At 45.8% G+C, this 23,685-nt stretch overlaps 1 protein-coding gene across 1 annotated transcript; it reads left to right on the plus strand.

The window, feature by feature from the left end:
* Positions 1 to 20,619: 20,619 nt before the first annotated feature.
* On the plus strand, positions 20,620 to 23,438 carry LOC5501894 (zinc finger protein 501). The gene is made up of 2 exons (XM_001623098.3): positions 20,620 to 20,745; positions 21,910 to 23,438. The coding sequence occupies exon 2, from the start codon at positions 21,961 to 21,963 to the stop codon at positions 23,008 to 23,010; it is 1,050 nt and encodes a 349-aa protein (XP_001623148.3). The 5' UTR covers positions 20,620 to 20,745; positions 21,910 to 21,960; the 3' UTR covers positions 23,011 to 23,438.
* The last annotated feature ends 247 nt before the right edge of the window (positions 23,439 to 23,685 follow it).

Raw genomic sequence — 23,685 nt, forward strand, 5'->3', positions numbered from 1 at the left:
GGTTCTTCAACGATCAGTCAGCGGATTAGTGATTCTACGCGCGCAAGGCATCTTTGGCTCTTGAAACATTTGAACGGTACTGTGTAACCTTAGTGTTCTTGACAAGCCCGAGCCCTCTCTTAACCTAAGTTCTTATATGTTGAATGTATTCAAGCGTAGTTAAACCGAGTCTGCTCCAAATAACAATCGACCGGCCCCTTGGGTTAGGGGCTCCCCCGCCTGGTCTATGGGGTTAGTGGCTCCCCCGCCTGGTCTATGGGGTTAGGGGCTCCCCCGCCTGGTCTATGGGGTTAGGGGCTCCCCCGCCTGGTCTATGGGGTTAGGGGCTCCCCGCCTGGTCTATGGGGTCCCTGCTTTTTCATACCACGCCCCTAGAGTCTGGAATTCGGTTCGGGTAGCTTGATTTCGCTCGCTGTTGTGTCTATTTTTGACGGTAAAAATAGGGAAATCCCTTCCTTCGACAATAAGGCCGCAGGGGGGACCGTGGAGGTGTCGGAGGCGGTCCTAAAAGCTATTCAGGCGAAAGCTCGGGCCACGATAGCAGCACAAACACTGGAAAAAGTCAACGTACTATATACCCAACAGAGTGCAGCTTGCAGTATCTCCGTTCCATTTACCTGTAACCAGGCTCGGGAAGGTAGGTACTCAGTACCTACATTCTTAAATACCTTTTCTTTGTCTATGGCTCCGCGTGTATTGCCGTCCTCTCACACTCGGCCGACATATCAACATCCGCTACGCCTGGCGCGACCGGTCCATTTACCCCTCACAGCTTACCCTTGTCCACGGTTCTTCTCTCACACTCGCTCGTGCAGCCATTCGTGGTGGGTCCGGGCTACCCCCTTTGTGAGCCGGATTGTAGGGGGAAAGTTTGTTGACCTCGCCGAATTACTCCCGGCAAACATGGCTCCGATGTCGGAGGATGAGGCGCCAAGGCTGCTTCTTTCGGGCCACTTTATCCTGGCCGACACCCAAACGAAGAGAGAAAAAGCCAAAATAGACGAAATTGTGACTTGGACAGAAGCTTTTACAATATACACGGCCGTGATCTGCCCATGCGCCGCATAGATGGAGAGATCGTACGCACTACAAGCTGCTAATCCTGCGCACTTGTCGCCAGTTTGAAGGCCTGGCTTGGCTGAATTACGAGAAAGCTCTCAGGAAAAACGCTTCCGCCCTCCGGATTAACGACTGGTCCAATATCGACACCCAACTATACTCCTTTCACACCGCGGGATCGGGTATTCGAAGCCTAGCGAGGGAGTCCCAGCCTGTCCCCATCTGTCTCTCATGGAACCGCGGCGCGTGTTCGTCCCCCGTCTACCCATGCCGCTACCGCCAAGTGCGCGAGCCCACACCGCTAGAGAAAATGTCTCAGTCGCTACCCTACCCCCGGCCCCGATGGCAAAGTTCTGGAAGCGCAGAGAACTATGCCTTATTAGGATCATGTCGCGTAGACGGTCTGCAGGCCAAATTCATATGAATAGCATGTATTGTACGTAGAGATATGTTCACATGTTCCTTGCCGGCCTATCGGTGGCATGGTAATAAAGTAGGTGTGTCGTCTGTTCTGGCCCTCATGCCTCACCTACCACATCTACCCCCTTTTACCTCCATCCCCCCGCCAATTTTGCCTTGCTAGCGGCGTGTGCGAGTGCAATCCCACCCACCTCCCCCACTTCCCCCATCGTGACCGCGATCTCGTCTGGCCAGCGGGCAGGGCTAGGGTAGTAGACCGGGCAGCCTTACCGCTTATGTTCGGGTTCGTATTTCGAGGGGGCTCAGGGTATTGCATCCTTGTGCCAGGCGGTCATACCCTTAGTATTCGCAGTCGTATTCCGATAGGGGTCCAGGGTCGTGCTACCTAGTCCCAAGGGTGTAGAACGGACGGTCTTACCCCTTGTACTCAAATTCGAGTTTCGATAAAGGCCCAGCGTCGTGCAACCCATTCCCAGGGTAGTAGAACGAGCGGTTGTACCCTTACAGTCGCTGCCGTATTTCATTAAGGGCTCAGGGTCGTGCAACCTAGTCCAAGGCTAGTAGTAGAACGAGCGGTCGTCTCCTTAAGAGTCGATGTCGTATTCGGCTAGGGGCTAAGGATCGGGCGACCTAGTCCCAGCCTAGAAGACCGCGGGTTTTATCCTAAGTATTCGCAGTCGGAGTCCATAGGGGCTCAGGGTCGTTCAACGTAGCCCCTGGAGAGTAGACCAGGTGGTCTTGCCCTTGGTTCTCGCAGTCGCATTCCGTCAGGAGTTCAGGGTCGGGCGCTCTAGTTCCAGCCTAGTAACGCGGTTATACCAGGGGGCCTCTAGCTCGCATTTGATCGCTCTTTCTTACCGTTTCCTTTTCTGAGTTACTGCTTATATGTGACTGTTTCTTTCAGCTCTATTGCCGCCTTAAGTCTTCTCACGCCATTATAAGTCAACAGTTTTATGAGCGAGCTGACCGTGCACCCAGAGCAGCAGCGAGTCACCTACGTGATCAACGGCATCCGCTAAGGCTTTAGCTGGGATTCGATGTTACTAGTTCTCTTTGTTTCGCTAAGCGTAACAAGCCGACGGCAGTTCAGCACGCTCAGGCTATAAAAGCATATCTGGCCAACGAGGTAGCCCTGCGAAGGGTGGCAGGCCCCTAGTAAATCTGGGGTCATCCCAAAATCGGAGCCGCCCGGTAAATGGCGCTTGGTTGTAGTTTTGTCTGCAACCTATCGGGGCTAGCGTTAGCGATGGCATCAACGGCGACGAGTTCTCTCTAGATTATATCAGGGCATATGATATAATATATATGTATATGATATAATTCCCATGGTAGAGCCGCTCGGTCAAAACTCGATGTACAGTCCGCATATCGTAATGTGCCGGTACACCCCAGCGATCGGCACCTACTCGGTATGAAATAGAGAGACCTCTTTATGGGGACCTTGTATTACCCATCGGCCTGCGGTCTTCAACTGCATTGCGTCCATGGTTGAGTTACCCTGGGTACCAGAGGCTCGAGCTTCACTCGTTTACTCTCACGTCGGTCTCGACTACGAGGAGCGAAGCAACGAGCCTCTGGCGGCATGGCCTAGGTTTCTCAGTTCCGTTAGTGCAGAATTTGGACTACGGAGTTGATTAGGCTCGATTTCCAGCTCGTCTCTGTGAGCCCGCAGTACGTGCTCCCATCAACGGCTGGATCACTGGTCTGACCGTTTGTCTCGAGATCAAAATTTCAGCCAATAAGGAAAGAGCCTGGTTGGTTTTCATGGGGAAAACCGCTAACCATTAGCAAGGCTAATAAACCAAGTAAACCGCTTGTCGCCTTGAACACGACGGGCTAGAAGAATCTGTGTTATAAACCCTTCCGATATAGAGTCTCTTATATTCCCTGTCAATGGCTTTGAATTATCTTTTACATGGAAAGTATGTGCTCATCCTACAGGCTTCGGAAATTTGCTCGGGTTAAAAATAAGAGCTTGCATCGCGATGTTTACAAAAACTCCTGGTCAACGACGCGACGGCAGAACGATAACAATGAGAACGATCGAAATTTTGTGCGGATCAGCGAGTAAATCACACTTCCCGGCCTCGGTAGGATGGGAAAAATGCTTGAGAGTTTGGCAAAATCCTTATTTATTACTTGAAAATTTTCGGAGCTTGTAGAGGCAAATCAAACTAGGTCGTTTTGACGCGCCAGTGTGTGATCGCTGATATCCGTTGGCACTCTTCTCTTACTTTGTACATTTGAGCGAGCTCGGCGCCGGGCTGTGAAACGCTGATTTTGCACAAAGTCTATTGTGTATTATTCTGCCTTTTCAGGAATAAATGCAAATAAGTTGCATAAAAGCGGAAGTGACGTCACGGACAAGCGAGTTTGACCATTGATCCAGCCGTTAGTGGGGCCGATGTGAGGCCTAGGCGACGGCTGGAAATAGAGCCTAGGAGTTGATTGGCTGGTTGGTTAACGTCCTCCTACGGTGCTTTGTGATTTGTCAATTAATAATACGTGACCTTGTAATTCGCAACCCCAGTATTTTTCTCTCAACCCCAGTATAACTAAACTAAAGGAAATACATAGCTAATTCTCTTTCAGAAACCCTCAAATTGCAATTATATTATACAGAATATTTAAAGAAGAAACAGAATGAGGTCATGGTTGGATAATTCTAAAGGGAAAGGCGTCGTAATTACAAATTACAGTTTTTGAGAAATACAAAACCACAAGCGACGGTGCGTGACTCAGAACTGAAAAACCTAGACCGTGCGTCCAGAGGCTTGTAACTTTGCTCCTCATCGCCAAGACAAGCGTGACAGTAAACGAGTGAAGCTTGAGCCTCTTGTACCCAGTGTATGGTTGAGTTAATCCTAGATAACAATTACAATGTAGACCATATAGTCCACTATCTAGAACATTCTATCATGTGCTGATATGTGCCGAGTATATGTCCACTTCTCTACGCGTGTCCCCCCTTGGCCTTCCCCTTAGCCCCGATAAGTGCGAAGGCCCTTCCACGAATCTCGAGGTGCTAAGGAATCGAGATCGACTCGATCACCCGGATTGCACGTTTACAGCTCCCTAAGCTGGAGAAACTAAGAGCCCTGGTAGATATGGTCCACTCGTAGCTGGTATTTGAGTCGGGATCTCGTGTCCCTTATCGGGCATCTACACCACGCAGTGGTGGTGGTTTTGCCGGGAAGGTCTTACATCCGTCGTGTGATCGACTTGCTATATTGCTTTCGGCACATGTCGCACCCTATACGCTTAAAGGCTGAGTTTCGAGCCGACTTAGAGCGGTGGTGCTATTTTGTTCGGTCCTTGAACGGGGTGAGTCTCTAACTCTACTATGTACGTTGGCCTCTCATACGGTGGAAGTCATATTAGACACCTCGGGGGCTTTGTGGCACGGCGCCTTCCATCTGTCAGCTTGGTTCAATGGGCGGTGGCCCAACAGAACCAGTCCATAGCGTATAAGAAACTTTGTCCTCATTGTCTTGGCGGCGTGGGTCTGGGGGGATCGGTGGCGGAGATAACACGTGCTGTTCCGTTTTGATAATGAGTCGGTAGTAGCGATCCTAAACTCTAGGACGTTAAAAGTGGCATCCATCATAAAGTTAGTACGAAGCCTGTTATGTCGGCGGCGCGCTTTGGCTTCTCGTTTTCTGGGAAGCATGTACCCGGTGTCGATAATCCCATTGCTGATGCCCTGATGCATCTCGTTTCAAATGGCAGGATTTCTTCCCACTGGCTCCCTGGGCTCATCCTTTGCCCACCCCCGTACCTCAGGGGTGCTGGAAGCTCTCAGCTCTCGCTAGCGGACAGATTCATGGCTTTCCAGACCTTCTGGCTAATTGCCTGCGACTCGAAAGAGTGGTTCGAGGCATTAAACGGGTACAGGGAACCACTTCCAATCACAGATAGAATCTTGGGCCTCATCGAAAGCCACATCGACCCGAAGAGTTTCCATCACATGATGTTCTTGGCGGCCTGCTGCCTGGAATATTTCGGTTTTCTTCGATCGGTGGAGTTCACGGTGGTTAACCTGGCAGCGTTCTGACAGGAAACTCACCTGACTGTTAAGGACATCACAGTCGATTCTTCTTCAGAACCGTCATGTCTTAGAGTTAACATCAAGGCATCCAAGATAGATCCATTCCGGGAGGGAACATTTAATTTTATTGGCCAAACGAAGCCTCTTCTCTGTCCCTTGGGAGTTATTTTGTCCTATCTAGCGGCCAGGGTCGGTTCCTCGGGCCCCTTGTCTTGTTACAGTCAGGGCAGCCGTTAACGCGTGCATTACTTACCAAATAGCTCAGAAAGATTTTGCTCGCCAATGGGGTTTCTAGGTAACTTTTCCAGTCACAGCTTTCGCATTGGTGCTACATTTGCCGAAATGGAATGCCCGATCATTTAATCCAAACACTAAGTCGTTGGCAAAGCGATGCATTCAGGGGCTACATCCACACCCCGGTCGAGGTTTTTGTGACGGCTTGGTCAGGTTGGGGTTGGAGGTCCCATGGACCCGTTCCACAGTCCCTCCATTTCGAGCTCGTTCCCTGGCGGAGAGCTGTGGCCCGGTTGGCATGGTTCCTCGGGTAGCGCGAGATCGGGCGACCTCCGCGCTACGGTATTTACCCCAAACTTATGAGACGATGAGTATAATTAGGTTCTATATAAAACTATATTATATGATGTGAAGCAAAGTAAACTTATCAGACGATGAGTATAATTAGGTTCTATATAAAACTATATTATATGATGTGAAGCAAAGTAAACAAGCGACACAGAAAGCTCTGCGCAGGAGGGTAGAGAATTAGTGGCCTTTGTGCAAAGCAGGAATAAATTTTGTATTCGAAAAAGTGTATTTTACTGAATAAATGTTTAATAAAACAATTATTGAATTCGGTTAAAGTGATATCCAGAATAAACAATGTCTCGACATTGATTATACCAGATATCCCTAAAACCTCATCTAATAATTGTTTAGTACACTTTTTTGAATATATGCCAAATAAAACCGCCGTCTGTGATGTCACAAAGAAAATTAATTTAGGCACAAGTCAACAGAGATTTCAATGTCCCAAAAACTTGTTTCATCAGCCGCATCACGTGCATCCAATTTATTTATTCTCATAAGTAGTTTTAAATATCTTTGGACCAAGACACCTATAGGATAAATATAAAGTGCTTAGATCAAATTGGTATCTACTGTATCCAAGACCTTTTTAGGCTTTAAGTAAACAGAAATGGAGTGAATACAGGATACGGTTAAAGTAATTGTACATAACTAGCCTCTATAAGACTAATTTCTTAATAAAGCCAAGAGCCTAAACAATAAACATGTAACACAAGAGAGTGCGAAACCCTCTGGATGATAATCCATGCGGGTGGTCTATTTTACTCGCACTGATTCCTATCTCTCTCCATACGATAACGTGATAGAATGACGCAGCCGATAAATCCGTGAACAGAATTCGTGACCAGTTACGGCAATTCTACTTTTCAATAAGGTAACTGAAAAGTTAGAAAAACTTGAGAAATGTATTATTTCTTTTTTCCTGTCCATCTTGAAAAACATTAACATGCAGTTTTTTGCCAATCAAACCTCGTCATTTAAAATCTAGCTTTTCCATATTTTGCGAAAGAAGAGGGAAATATATTTTCTCTAGCTTTTCCTCGATTTTTATCCTCTCAAAAGGCACGATTTTGCTTTGGGCAATTTTCATCTCTAACAGAAAATTACTGGCTTAAGTTTTAGGCACAAAATTAATCAATTACATAGGGCCTTCCCCTCTAGTTGTGAAAATAAAGCTCTCCCTCATAAAAGAAAGTCATTCAGGGATAAACGTAGCTTGCGTCCATCGCTCGATCCTTGCCCAATGAACGAGCAAGTTACTGGGAGGCCGGGTCTGGAAAATATTTTTAAAATCCGATTCTTTACATAATGGAAGAAATGTTGCTGATTCTTTTTACGATATCTCTTTTTTAAAGGAATTTCTATTCCTATTTTCTAGAATATACTTGCGCGCGTCTTTTTGGATGATTCCCTTATTGCCCCGCGGGCCCGCTAAAATCGACCGCTCCGAACGTGCGCTCAATCATTGGCATACAATAATATAAGGAACTGGAGTGAACCAGTTGCGGTAGAGTGATATCACCACGCCTCCACAGTAGCGCCACTACATTGTGAAGTTATCAGGGTGGGTAACCCTCTCCGAGACCTAGAATGAAAATCAGGCTCTCGCCTTCGTGTCTGCAAATCGAATAAACTTAGCCTGAGATTTTCTAAAATGTTAAAAACCACCAAAAATATATTGAGGTTCATAAGAGCATTCTTGTACAATCTACCCAAAAATTAACGTCTATAGCCAAATTCTTTGTTGCGCAAAGATAGTCAATCATACCACCGTGACCAATCAATTTTCTGTGTGCAATCAAATGGTTTATGATGCCACAGTCAAAACCATCGAGTGGGTTTTAGACGGCTGATTGACTAAGGAAATTGAATTCTCCGAGGTCGCGTAACAACGAATTTGGCTATAACATAACAAGTCTATTTACGTCATTATATTGTTTATGCGATACAGCGGCTGCATCTGTTATATACCGTTTGTAAATAGAAGCAATTCGTAGAGCATTACACTGCGTCCAGACGATCAACTGAATGCTACCAATTGGTGCCTTTTTCTTTGTGAGTTTCGTTGGCGTTTAATAGGTCTATTACCACATTTTTGTTCTCCTCAAATTTGTGGAGTCGAACTAGTTGTGCTGGGAATTTTGGGGGGCGCTGGAACGGATGCTTGGGAAAAAAATCGCCGCGATCGGTTATACGGGCAATTATTCATGTGCTAAAAAACCTAACCACTGCTGGCTGGGAAGAAAAGGAATGGTCCCTCCTAGAAATAAGGAACAGATAATTTTTTTCCAGCAACTTTTAAAATGGGTAATTTCGGCATCAGATCATCTTCAAATGACGAAATATGCCATTTTAACGTGTTTCGGGAAGGGGGGCTCGTTGTATGCTCTTGAATGGAAAAAAAACTACCAGTAATTTTAGGCTCTGCATTTCTGTTAGAGATGAGAAAACGCGTAGCAAAATCGTAGCGAGAAAAATTAATTTCCCTCTTCTTTTGCAAAATATGGATTATAAAGGAAAATGACATTTTTCTGAACTCTTGACAAGGTTTGATTAGCAAAAAATGGATTTAAATTTATTTTCAAGACAAAATAAATGTCTTATTTCAGTTACCTTATTCGCCTGAAAAGTGAAAAGTAGGATTGTCGAAACTGTTCACGGATTCAGATGGCCCATTTCAGGCACTTGCTTTTAAGTAAAAGGAAAACTTCATAACGAATAGATCTATTACAAAGATCTGACTTCTTACTTGCAAATACTTTTTCAGATTTCTTACTTGCACCTTTATATGTAACTTTGTGTGGGTACCTTGTGTTTTCCCCGAAATATGGCAGAACAGCAAAAACGCCAAGAGGATTCGACTCATCGCTAATCTCGCAGTGTTTCTGTTTTCAAGTCTACTCAGCAGTTGGAGCTATTTAGTCGTTTAGAAAAAAAATATATTGCGCTAGCATTAATAAACGGGTTTTATCATTCAAAGCTTGCCAAATTTCCCCAGGGACAAAATGTTGGCAACCAGCAGAATCCGTGACCAGTTTCGGCAATTCTACTTTTCACTTAGGAAGAATAAGATATCTGAAAAAGTTGAGAAACTTCTTATTTCTTTTTTTCTGTCGATCTTGCAGTTTTTTGCTAATCAAACCAAGATTTCAGAAAACTGGAAAAATGCCATACTTTTTCCTTTAAAATCTAGCTTTTCCATGTTTCGCAGAAGAAGAGGGAAACATCATATAAGACATCAAGTTGGACTGACCTCAGATACTTAAAATGAAGTGGTTCGCAAATACAGTTTTTTCAGTTTTTTAGTTTTCGTACCAAACACCCTAAACTGCGATTTCATTTGCACGTGCGTCGCACCTCACCGATTAATATCTCAAATTCATTTATGAATTTGCAAACTAGAAGCATTGGTGATTCATAGCCGTAGAAGGCCCCGTAAGATTGGGGGGGGGGGGTGCACAATGCAGAAACATTAAGAAAATATCGGGGGCATAGCCACGCCCCTACTGGTCATTCCCTTATCATTTTTTAAAATATTGGGGGAGACACATGCCCTCAGTGCCCCACCCCCTGTGATTATATTCGCAACAGATTATGGCGATCGCACGCTTTGAAGGGGATATTAGACCGGTTAAAATTTCAACGATTTTTTTTAAAACAATTACCCGCGAAAGGCCTTAAAATGTAAATATTATCATTAATATAGCAAAAGGAGGAGCCAGAAGGACTCGGGATCCGCTGGGCCTTGGACATCGTGTCACATTGGACATGGAAACATGCGTTCTATTGATATCGCGTCTCTCCAACAAGTCATCCAAACGGAATTCAGTAATAGAGCGGAAGAACAGTCTCGAATTCGATCATATAACGATTTCAATGTGCCCCAAGCGACCATCCCACATGCCAAACTACTGTGGTGGCGTGGTAATATATCACTTTACCATAACTGGTTTCCTCCAGTTCCTTATTGTATGCCAACGATTGAGCGCGCGTTCTCAGAGGTCGATAAGCGGGCCCGCGGGGCAATACGGAAATCTTTCTTTTAAAAACAACAAGAAATCGCGCGAAAGTATATTCTAGAAAATAGGATACAGCAAAAACTGGAATTCGACTCTGCCAAATTTTCGTCTTTGAAACAATTAGCTAGATTCTTCCATTATGTAAAGAATCGGATTGAATATTTTACAGACCCGGCCTCGCAGTAACTTATCGAATGCTGGACGCAAACGGCTGAAAATTGAGCCGACGTTTATCCCTTGAATGACTTTCTTTTATGAAGGATAGCTTTAGAGGGGAAAGCCCAATGTTCAATTTATTAGTTTTGTGCCAAAAACTTAAGCACCCCCCCCCCCCCCTTTCATCAATACAAAACGCGCCTTTCCTATGGATACCGTGGAGAAAAGAAACTGCAAATGTTATGTATTGTTCATTGATTGATGTTACCATGGAGATACCGTGCTCGTCCGGGGAGGGCGCCGAACTTGTCAGGCTGGGTTGGACCAGCACTCATCTACATTTTCCAAAATGACGTGACGTCATTCCCGATCTTCGGGTTCGGTTCGTCAATACACTTCGGCTTATTTTAAAAGTAACGCCAAACAGTCACACACAATGTCTGCATTGTCCTTTAAAATCTAGCTTTTCCATGTTTCGCAGAAGAAGAGGGAAACATCATATAAGACATCAAGTTGGACTGACCTCAGATACTTAAAATGAAGTGGTTCGCAAATACAGTTTTTTCAGTTTTTTAGTTTTTGTACCAAACACCCTAAACTGCGATTTCATTTGCACGTGCGTCGCACCTCACCGATTAATATCTCAAATTCATTTATGAATTTGCAAACTAGAAGCATTGGTGATTCATAGCCGTAGAAGGCCCCGTAAGATTGGGGGGGGGGGGGGGGGTGCACAATGCAGAAACATTAAGAAAATATCGGGGGCACAGCCACGCCCCTACTGGTCATTCCCTTATCATTTTTTAAAATATTGGGGGAGACACATGCCCTCAGTGCCCCACCCCCTGTGATTATATTCGCAACAGATTATGGCGATCGCACGCTTTGAAGGGGATACTAGACCGATTAAAATTTCAACGATTTTTTTTAAAACAATTACCCGCGAAAGGCCTTAAAATGTAAATATTATCATTAATATAGCAAAAGGAGGAGCCAGAAGGACTCGGGATCCGCTGGGCCTTGGACATCGTGTCACATTGGACATGGAAACATGCGTTCTATTGATATCGCGTCTTTCCAACAAGTCATCCAAACGGAATTCAGTAATAGAGCGGAAGAACAGTCTCGAATTCGATCATATAACGATTTCAATGTGCCCCAAGCGACCATCCCACATGCCAAACTACTGTGGTGGCGTGGTAATATATCACTTTACCATAACTGGTTTCCTCCAGTTCCTTATTGTATGCCAACGATTGAGCGCGCGTTCTCAGAGGTCGATAAGCGGGCCCGCGGGGCAATACGGAAATCTTTCTTTTAAAAACAACAAGAAATCGCGCGAAAGTATATTCTAGAAAATAGGATACAGCAAAAACTGGAATTCGACTCTGCCAAATTTTCGTCTTTGAAACAATTAGCTAGATTCTTCCATTATGTAAAGAATCGGATTGAATATTTTACAGACCCGGCCTCGCAGTAACTTATCGAATGCTGGACGCAAACGGCTGAAAATTGAGCCGACGTTTATCCCTTGAATGACTTTCTTTTATGAAGGATAGCTTTAGAGGGGAAAGCCCAATGTTCAATTTATTAGTTTTGTGCCAAAAACTTAAGCACCCCCCCCCCCCTTTCATCAATACAAAACGCGCCTTTCCTATGGATACCGTGGAGAAAAGAAACTGCAAATGTTATGTATTGTTCATTGATTGATGTTACCATGGAGATACCGTGCTCGTCCGGGGAGGGCGCCGAACTTGTCAGGCTGGGTTGGACCAGCACTCATCTACATTTTCCAAAATGACGTGACGTCATTCCCGATCTTCGGGTTCGGTTCGTCAATACACTTCGGCTTATTTTAAAAGTAACGCCAAACAGTCACACACAATGTCTGCATTGTCCTTTAAAATCTAGCTTTTCCATGTTTCGCAGAAGAAGAGGGAAACATCATATAAGACATCAAGTTGGACTGACCTCAGATACTTAAAATGAAGTGGTTCGCAAATACAGTTTTTTCAGTTTTTTAGTTTTTGTACCAAACACCCTAAACTGCGATTTCATTTGCACGTGCGTCGCACCTCACCGATTAATATCTCAAATTCATTTATGAATGTGCAAACTAGAAGCATTGGTGATTCATAGCCGTAGAAGGCCCCGTAAGATTGGTGGGGGGGGGGGGTGCACAATGCAGAAACATTAAGAAAATATCGGGGGCACAGCCACGCCCCTACTGGTCATTCCCTTATCATTTTTTAAAATATTGGGGGAGACACATGCCCTCAGTGCCCCACCCCCTGTGATTATATTCGCAACAGATTATGGCGATCGCATGCTTTGAAGGGGATACTAGACCGATTAAAATTTCAACGATTTTTTTTAAAACAATTACCCGCGAAAGGCCTTAAAATGTAAATATTATCATTAATATAGCAAAAGGAGGAGCCAGAAGGACTCGGGATCCGCTGGGCCTTGGACATCGTGTCACATTGGACATGGAAACATGCGTTCTATTGATATCGCGTCTCTCCAACAAGTCATCCAAACGGAATTCAGTAATAGAGCGGAAGAACAGTCTCGAATTCGATCATATAACGATTTCAATGTGCCCCAAGCGACCATCCCACATGCCAAACTACTGTGGTGGCGTGGTAATATATCACTTTACCATAACTGGTTTCCTCCAGTTCCTTATTGTATGCCAACGATTGAGCGCGCGTTCTCAGAGGTCGATAAGCGGGCCCGCGGGGCAATACGGAAATCTTTCTTTTAAAAACAACAAGAAATCGCGCGAAAGTATATTCTAGAAAATAGGATACAGCAAAAACTGGAATTCGACTCTGCCAAATTTTCGTCTTTGAAACAATTAGCTAGATTCTTCCATTATGTAAAGAATCGGATTGAATATTTTACAGACCCGGCCTCGCAGTAACTTATCGAATGCTGGACGCAAACGGCTGAAAATTGAGCCGACGTTTATCCCTTGAATGACTTTCTTTTATGAAGGATAGCTTTAGAGGGGAAAGCCCAATGTTCAATTTATTAGTTTTGTGCCAAAAACTTAAGCACCCCCCCCCCCCTTTCATCAATACAAAACGCGCCTTTCCTATGGATACCGTGGAGAAAAGAAACTGCAAATGTTATGTATTGTTCATTGATTGATGTTACCATGGAGATACCGTGCTCGTCCGGGGAGGGCGCCGAACTTGTCAGGCTGGGTTGGACCAGCACTCATCTACATTTTCCAAAATGACGTGACTTCATTCCCGATCTTCGGGTTCGGTTCGTCAATACACTTCGGCTTATTTTAAAAGTAACGCCAAACAGTCACACACCGTGTCTGCATTGCCCTTTTTTCATTTTATTCTCCTCAGAAATGCAGGCGTTTGCTATCCTAAGAATAGTAATTATATTAAAGTGTTGTCATAAGAATAATATTATCTTTTGACTGCGACGAACGAGGCAGCTTTTACGGGCCCTTTACAAACAGTCTTTCAGAACATTTTATCTTCAAGTTTATCGCTTATGACTTTGGAAGAATGCTTAAAAAAATAATAACTGAAAGTCTGACCGTGTCTAAAAATTCTGGGTTCATCACAGTCATCAAACAGAAGAAAAAGCATTAGACATTTTGAAGTATGGAATTGGCTCCATACGTGAAACTGACGTTCGCGAGGACGTTCGTCAGGCAAAATAACCATGGCGGACAATAATAGTCACGGCTTACACATGTATCGGTTCTGGTTTTAAATCAGAGATCGCTTGCAACAAACATCTATTGTTGCATTGGAAAGGTAAAGGTAGGCTATTTTTTTTTCTACTTCTCATAGTCATACAGGATTTTCTAGATAAGCTTAATGGCTGATTGACTCATTCGTGATCGAGTCGTTTTGAAATATGGAATAGTGCTCCGTACATCAAAATGACAGCTAAGAAGTTCATTGTCTTTCCTAGCTAAAAAACGATTAGAGTAAGCAAAGAAGGCAATGAAAAGGCCAAAAGAAATGTTAAAAAAGATACTTTAGAGGTCATTTTATTATTAAGCTTTCCAAGTTTATTCCAAGTCTTACCATCTTAATACAAAATCAAAAATTTACTGATTTGGTTCAGTAAAGAGCTCGTTACTGAAAAAAGCCCAATGCATGTTGAATAACACTTATAAAAACCCAAAATACTAAAATACCAAATCTACATGCAAGGATAATTACTGTTGTAACTTTTATTAGCATTGACTGCATGGTTGTAGAATCTCGAGGATCATAGACATATTATTGTGATATCTTATACTAAAATTGGAGGCATTTTGTAAATAAAGATTATCCAACCACAGCAGAGTACCCACCCTCTCCCGCTTGCTTTCAAGCAGATTAAGCAATGATCGATCCGGTGGTAGACCGGGGGGTGGTGGTGCTTCTAGAGGTGGTGGTGCTACTGGGGGTGGTGGTGCTACTGGGGGTGGTGGTGGTGCTACTGGGGATGGTGGTGGTGCTACTGGGGGTGGTGGTGGTGCTACTGGGGGTGGTGGTGGTGCTACTGGGGGTGGTGGTTGTGCTACTGGGGGTGGTGGTGGTGCTACTGGGGGTGGTGGTGGTGCTACTGGGGGTGGTGGTGGTGCTACTGGGGGTGGTGGTGGTGCTACTGGGGGTGGTGGTGGTGCTACTGGGGGTGGTGGTGGTGCTACTGGGGGTGGTGGTGGTGCTACTGGGGGTGGTGGTTGTGCTACTGGGGGTGGTGGTGGTGCTACTGGGGGTGGTGGTTGTGCTACTGGTGGTCATGGTGGTGCTACTGGGGGTGGTGGTGGTGCTACTGGGGGTGGTGGTTGTGCTACTGGGGGTGGTGGTGGTGCTACTGGGGGTGGTGGTGGTGCTACTGGGGGTGGTGGTGGTACTACTGGGGATGGTGGTGGTGCTACTGGGGATGGTGGTGCTACTGGGGGTGGTGGTGGTGCTACTGGGGATAGTGGTGGTACTACTGGGGGTGGTGGTGGTGCTACTGGGGATGGTGGTGGTGCTACTGGGGGTGGTGGTGGTGCTACTGGGGGTGGTGGTGCTACTGGGGGTGGTGGTGGTGCTACTGGGGGTGGTGGTGGTGCTACTGGGGGTGGTGGTTGTGCTACTGGGGGTGGTGGTGGTGCTACTGGGGGTGGTGGTTGTGCTACTGGGGGTCATGGTGGTGCTACTGGGGGTGGTGGTGGTGCTACTGGGGGTGGTGGTTGTGCTACTGGGGGTGGTGGTGGTGCTACTGGGGGTGGTGGTGGTGCTACTGGGGGTGGTGGTTGTGCTACTGGGGGTGGTGGTGGTGCTACTGGGGGTGGTGGTGGTGCTACTGGGGGTGGTGGTGGTGCTACTGGGGATGGTGGTGGTGCTACTGGGGGTCATGGTGGTGCTACTGGGGGTGGTGGTTGTGCTACTGGGGGTCATGGTGGTGCTACTGAGGGTCATGGTGGTGCTACTGGGGGTGGTGGTGGTGCTACTGGGGGTGGTGGTGGTGCTACTGGGGGTGGTGGTGGTGCTACTGGGGGTGGTGGTTGTGCTACTGGGGGTGGTGGTGGTGCTACTGGGGGTGGTGGTTGTGCTACTGGGGGTGGTGGTGGTGCTACTGGGGGTGGTGGTGGTGCTACTGGGGATGGTGGTGGTGCTACTGGGGATGGTGGTGCTACTGGGGGTGGTGGTGGTGCTACTGGGGATAGTGGTGGTACTACTGGGGGTGGTGGTGGTGCTACTGGGGGTGGTGGTGGTGCTACTGGGGGTGGTGGTGGTGCTACTGGGGGTGGTGGTGGTGCTACTGGGGGTCATGGTGGTGCTACTGGGGGTGGTGGTGGTGCTACTGGGGGTGGTGGTGGTGCTACTACGGGTGGTGTTGGTGCTACTGGGGGTCATGGTGGTGCTACTGGGGGTCATGGTAGTGCTACTGGGGGTCATGGTGGTGCTACTGGGGGTGGTGGTGGTGCTACTGGGGGTGGTGGTGGTGCTACTACGGGTGGTGTTGGTGCTACTGGGGGTCATGGTGGTGCTACTGGGGGTCATGGTAGTGCTACTGGGGGTCATGGTGGTGCTACTGGAGGTGGTGGTGGTGCTACTGGGGGTCATGGTGGTGCTACTGGGGGTGGTGGTGGTGCTACTGGGGGTGGTGGTGGTGCTACTGGGGGTGGTGGTGGTGCTACTGGGGGTCATGGTAGTGCTACTGGGGGTGGTGGTGCTTCTAGAGGTGGTGGTGCTACTGGGGATGGTGGTGCTACTGGGGGTGGTGGTGGTGCTACTTGGGGCGGTGGTGGTGCTACTGGGGGTCATGGTGGTGCTACTGGGGGTGGTGGTGGTGCTACTGGGGGTCATGGTGGTGCTACTGGGGGTCATGGTAGTGCTACTGGGGGTGGTGGTGGTGCTACTGAGGGTCATGGTGGTGCTACTGAGGGTCATGGTGGTGCTACTGGGGGTGGTGGTGGTGCTACTGGGGGTGGTGGTGCTACTGGTGGTGGTGGTGCTACTGGGGGTGGTGGTGGTGCTACTTGGGGTCATGGTGGTGCTACTGGGGGTGGTGGTGGTGCTACTGGGGGTGGTGGTGCTACTGGTGGTGGTGGTGCTACTGGGGGTGGTGGTGGTGCTACTGGGGGTCATGGTGGTTCTACTGGGGGTGGTGGTGGTGCTACTGGGGGTGGTGGTGCTACTGGTGGTGGTGGTGCTACTGGGGATGGTGGTGGTGCTACTGGGGGTGGTGGTGGTGCTACTGGGGATGGTGGTGCTACTGGTGGTGGTGGTGCTACTGGGGGTGGTGGTGGTGCTACTGGGGGTCATGGTGGTGCTACTGGGGGTGGTGGTGGTGCTACTGGGGGTGGTGGTGGTGCTACTGGGGGTCATGGTGGTGCTACTGGGGGTGGTGGTGGTGCTACTGGGGGTGGTGGTGCTACTGGTGGTGGTGGTGCTACTGGGGGTGGTGGTGGTGCTACTGGGGGTCATGGTGGTGCTACTGTGGGTGGTGGTGGTGCTACTTGGGGTCATGGTGGTGCTACTGGGGATGGTGGTGGTGCTACTGGGGGTCATGGTGGTGCTACTGGGGGTGGTGGTGCTACTGGGGGTGGTGTTGGTGCTACTGGAGGTGGTGGTGGTGCTACTGGGGGTGGTGGTGGTGCTACTGGGGGTGGTGGTGGTGCTACTGGGGGTCATGGTGGTGCTACTGGGGATGGTGGTGGTGCTACTGGGGGTCATGGTGGTGCTACTGGGGGTGGTTGTGCTACTGGGGATCATGGTGGTGCTACTGGGGGTCATGGTGGTGCTACTGGGGATGGTGGTGCTACTGGGGGTGGTGGTGGTGCTACTGGGGGTGGTGGTGGTGCTACTGGGGGTCATGGTGGTGCTACTGGGGGTGGTGGTGGTGCTACTGGGGGTGGTGGTGGTGCTACTGGGGGTGGTGTTGGTGCTACTGGAGGTGGTGTTGTTGCTACTGGGGTCATGGTGGTGCTACTGGGGGTGGTGGTGGTGCTACTGGGGGTCATGGTGGTGCTACTGGGGGTGGTGGTGGTGCTACTGGGGGTGGTGGTGGTGCTACTGGGGGTGGTGGTGGTGCTACTGGGGATGGTGGTGCTACTGGGGGCGGTGGTGGTGCTACTGGTGGTGGTGGTGCTACTGGGGGTGGTGGTGGTGCTACTGGGGGTCATGGTGGTGCTACTGGGGGTCATGGTGGTGCTACTGGGGGTGGTGGTGCTACTGGGGGTGGTGGTGGTGCTACTGGGGGTCATGGTGGTGCTACTGGGGGTCATGGTGGTGCTACTGGGGGTGGTGGTGGTGCTACTGGGGGTGGTGGTGGTGCTACTGGGGGTGGTGGTGGTGCTACTGGGGGTGTCACAATGACTTGCTTCATCAGCTGGAGTTTGTTTCCATTTTCATTCAACTGAAATCCTAGCAGGTCCAGCCAATTCGTTTATTCTCATATCTAAAGTAGTTTTAAAATATCTTTAGACTAAGACACCTATATGATAGATATAAAGTGCTTATATCACATTGGTATCTACAGTATCCAAGACCATTTTAGGCTTTTAAATATAGAGAAATCGAGGTAATTCAGGATTCTGTATGGTTATTGTAATTAGCCTTACAGTTAGATAAGCTTTACTCTTCACCTGTCATAATGCGCACAGCATAAGTTCTCCAAGTATATCGTGTATACAGTAGTCATAAGACTAATTTCTTAATAAAGCCAAGAGCATATGATATTTTCCAGCATACAACAGAAGAGAGAGCAAAACCCTCCAGATAATCCATTAAGCCGTGATCTAATTAGCTCGCACTAATTCCTATCTCTCTCCATCCAATAACGTGATATAAGGACAATATATATGAAGCTTTTTCAGTGCTTGTTTTCTACAAATAACGCAGCCGATGGCCCATTTCAGGCACTTGTTTTTAATTAAAAGGAATTTTTTTAACGAATAGAACTATTATAAAGATCTCACTTCTTATTTATAAGTACTTGTACAGATCTCTTGCACCTTTATATGTAATGTTGTGTGGGTACCTTGTGTTTCCCCCGAAATATGGAAGAACAGCAGAAACGCCAGGAGGATTCGACTCATCGCTAATCTTGCAGTATTTCTGTTTTCAAGTCTACCAAGCATTTGGAGCCCTTTGGTTGTTTAGAAACAATTTATATTGCACTAGTATTAATAACTTATCGCGTTTACTCATTCAATGCTTGCCAAATGTCCCCAGAAAGGCATATTAAAAAAAATCGTTGAAGTTTTATTATTTTTTGTTTGTTCAAAATGTTGGCACAAGGAGAAAGGAAATTGAAAAGAAAATAAGCACACTTCCCAATTACACAAACAAATATCCATCTTCTTCTAACCTTGCCAAAACGTAGGAAGAAACCACCGGACAGCCTCTATCTGCTGGTGTGCGTCGGACCTTGTGGTCTGCGCCGACAGTTGATTAATTAATAAAACCTTTAAAAGAAAAAGTCGACAGCAACGCAGATTTATGTTTTTTAGAACGATATTTCGGCAGACCAATACCTGCCTTCTTCAGGTTATATAAGTTACAATGGCATGTTACTGTAACTCATTTATGACCTGAAGAAGGCAGGTATTGGCCTGCCGAAATATCGTTCTAAAAAAAACATAAATCTGCGTTGTTGTCGACTTTTTCTTTTAAAGGTTTTTCTTTTTGCCACGTTAGAAAATATTTGAATAAAAATGAGCAGAATTTAATTTAAACCCCCCACACACAGACACATCAGTTAAATCAATAATATAAGTATAATTAATTAATACTCGTTTCAAGAATGGAAACTTCTCAGCAAATAATCAAATGAAATTTCAAGGTTCGAGGTTATTAAATTGTTCCTCCCAATTTGGTTAATCAACAGTAGGATTATCATCATTACAGAAGTGTGATTGACTACATAGCCACTTTGCTAAAGAGATATCCTACTGTATATATGTTGTATAAGTAAATCTTTATGAAAGGACAAAATTTTAGCAAATTTATATTTCAAAGCCCCAAAATTTGTTTCCTTTTTATAGAGTAACCCACCATATAAGAACCTTTTGATTTTTTTTTGGCTTTGTAGGTTCTTATATTTGGGGGAATAATAATCCAAAATTTCTGCCTATAGGCTTTTAAATCACTAGGTTCTTATACGCGAGTTTTTACTTTATTGAACTCAATCATCTGCTCTAGGGAACAAGCTTGACCTAGTTTGATTCAAAAACAAAAAAAATTGTGGCTCAACGTCCAGGGCTTGAAATGTGGGTATATTTGTTGCAAAGGTTATCAAGAAAAGAGGTAAACAAGCGAACGCCGATCTTTTTGTGACGTTTTTGTCAAACGACACTAAATGGGAGCTCAGCATTCTGCCATGCTCGGACTTGTCCGTCAACACCATATCATTTCAATCTTACTTGTTAATGCACAGGGGAGTGAATAGTGCTGGCCATGAAAGCGGACAGAGCCGGACAGTGCCAAATCGACCAGCCCATTCCGCCACTGCGTCTAAAAACTTGTTCAGTCCAATCTAGAACAGCCCTAAAATTCTAGATCAGCCCAAGAAGACAACTTTGGCGGCTTTAGCGGAGGGCTAGGTTGAGATGCCAAAAAGATTAAGATCCATAGGTCAAAGGAAAAGAATTTTGAATTACTGACACGAAAATGTGATTGCTTCCTAAGAGAGGGGAAAATGGTAATTAATCATTTAGATAAGCTAGAATGTTAAATCAAGGACGGCGTGAGGGGCGGGTAGGTAACAGGGTATTCACAGGCGTTTACATGTGTTTACATATGTGGGGCACTTCACAAGGGAAAGACTTCTCAAGAGAGGAGTTTGTGGGTCTCCTGTGGCAGAACCGCTGACCATAAAAATCGAGACAAAACAATCAGGACATCAAGCATAACAAGATCAAAAAGAGTTTGTCTTTGACCAAGGGTCTCAGGCTCGCCTTCGATCTATGCATAAAATCGTCTTCAAAATGATTTGGTAAGTTTTAGCATACAAAAGTAACTTTGATCCTCAAGCTTGTCGTTTATACCGGCGACAGGTGAACTGGTTAACTATAAACTTTCGTAGGTTGAATATTAATTCAAGTCGTTCATATTTTCTTTTCAAACATCCGAAGACGCTTGATAATCATCACTTCCTTACTTATATTCAATAACATTTCATCTAAATTACTGAATCTTTAGTTTTGCGGAATAGTGGTGAAAATATTACAATATAAACGGCACTGCAAAGTATCGAGGTCGAATTTATTGCATCATTTGCTTTTTTGACATAAAGACAATACAACATTTGAGGGAATTATAGTATATCCATGTAAACATTTCGGATAAAAGAAGAGAAGAATCACATTTTTTCACGGTACACGTTTATTCATAGATTTATTTCTATTGAACGGTTATGAATTCATAACGGCAATAGAAAAACAATTGCTACTAACAACAATCTAAGATGCAAAAATATTATTGCTGTTTTGATAATTAAATATGTTAAAAAAAATTCAAGAAAGATCAATGATAATAACATGAAACATAATTCTGTTCTGAGTGATGCCCTTTAGGCCATATTACGTAACACTGTTTTTCATTTTTATAACCGAATCAACTTCGGCTAAGTTATTTGTTGCTTAGTTGTTTAAAATGTATACACCTATTTCAATAAAGGTTGTCAGTGCGAACGGCGAATGGCAATTGCCAAAAGGCAGTTCTACGACCGAAAGGTGTTTATGGGTAGTAATTATTTGTAAAAATAAAGGTGATAAATAAAGTCAAGCGATGTCAGAACCATATATTAATTACATTAAATGGACAGTCGTATGTTTTATTTATATTTTTCTGAACACGGGTCCTTTCGGCCGTAGAACTGCCATTTCACAATCGCCATTTGCCGTTTGCACTGACAACGTTTTTTGAAATAGGTGTATGTAATACGGATAACGGCAATAAACTACGTAACGCAGCCGAGTGCTTCTCCGTAAGGAATTCAAACACTGTTGAATTCGTACTCAAACTCGTAATACTCGTTTAACTCGTTGTTATTTTAATTGACAAGATTTAAAGTGTCTTTCACTTTCAAGCACGAATACATTTCTAGCACATCGGGTGCAAAAGTTTAAATGTTGTCTGTTTGTATTAAACCCCATAGTGTCTGACGCATTGATGCAAAGGCGAAGACATCTAAAGGAAATAGTCGGAAATGCAAGACCAGGCCGACATCGGAGCTGAGGCTAGACATACAAACACTAGCCCTGACACTAGCGGGCTCACAACACTACGCTTCGCCAAAATTAAAATTGAGAGAGATAGCAACGAGGAGGTCGTCAAGTATCAGGATCTCCCGGAAGTAGAAAAAGACTGTGTTGTGAAGAAAGAAACGCATGACAACCCCGTTAAACATGATTTACAAGTCGTATTTACAGAATCCAGCGAGCTGCACGTGGAGGAAGCCATCGAGGAGTCACAGCAGTTCCAGTGTTTCGTCTGCTCGAAAGCCTTTCCCACTGAGATAGCGCTAAAACGACATAACAATGTCCACGATAGAATTAACAAATGCACGTGCTCTTACTGCGGCAAAGAATTCAATACTAGTCGAAATATGAAACGCCATATACGCTTCCACACCCAGGAGAAACCGTACAAGTGTTCACACTGCCCTAAAGCCTTTAGCGACGCTTCCATCCTCAAGAGGCACACGCGCACGCACACGAAAGAGAAACCGTACGTGTGCGAGATATGCGGTAAAGCATTTATCCAATCAAACGGCTTGAGATTTCACCAGATAGTCCACACAGGGGCACAGCCAAACGGATGCAAAATCCATACTTGTGACTTCTGCTCTAAAGCATTTGGTCGCCATAGTGATTTAGTTCGCCACGTACGCACCCACACTGGTGCGAGGCCATTTCAGTGTGAGCACTGCCCCAAGGCGTTCACCTCTTCGTCGAACTGCTCTCGTCACATGCGCATTCACACGAATGAAAGACTTTTTCAATGCGACTTGTGCGAAAAGGCTTTCATCGATCGTGCTGACTTGCGAAGGCACTGTCAACGCACCCATTCTGACAATAGAACGCGGTATTCCTGTGGTGTCTGTAAGAAGACGTTCAAGTCGCAAAGGAGTGTGGGGCACCACTCATGTCGCGCATTGGAGGAAGTGTCTGTGTACCCTTGTGATACATGTAGTAGGACGTTTGGACACAAAAGTGCTTTGAAGAGGCACAGGGCCGGGTGTCACGCCCTTGTGTGATGCATGTAGTACAACCATGGAGCTTAAAGCGGTAGAAAAAATATATATCACACGATTCAGGAACACATGAGAATGTGTCGCCCGAACTGCTTTGTTATGGAATTAATGGTAGGTCGATTAATATAAGTGAATAAACCGTGCAGAGCCTTTCAGTATAGACGCGGTTGTAGTGGTTTCACCTCCTCCACAAGCGTCACCCCATTAACGTTGTCAAAGACTTGAATTTACTCGCACGAGAAATAGCGTCATGCGAATGTCTTCTCTACTTCACAAATATAAAGATTTCAATGTCCAATAGGTTATTAAATTTTATTCATTGACGTTATTGGCATCGTAGTTTTTACTCTCTGCGTCTTGGCGCATGTGGTACTGTAACTACGTTGAGTTTCATATACACCTATTTCAATAAACGTTGTCAGTTCAAATGGCGAATGGCAAGTAGCAAATGGCAGTTCTAAGACCAATCACTGCTTGTGGGCAAAGTATTACTTCAGAATAAAGAAGATAAGTAATATATAATCGCATAAATTAGTATCCACATCTTCTTACATTCCGCAATTTTTTTGATGGGAGAACCCTAATAGCGCTTGAGTTCACTTTAACACCCTAATAGCGCTTGAGTTCGCTTTTTCACCCTAGCGCTTGAGTTCGCTCTGTCACCTAATAGCGCTTGAT

The sequence above is a fragment of the Nematostella vectensis genome, chromosome 3 (assembly GCF_932526225.1).
Source record: "Nematostella vectensis chromosome 3, jaNemVect1.1, whole genome shotgun sequence".
Taxonomy (NCBI): domain Eukaryota; kingdom Metazoa; phylum Cnidaria; class Anthozoa; order Actiniaria; family Edwardsiidae; genus Nematostella; species Nematostella vectensis.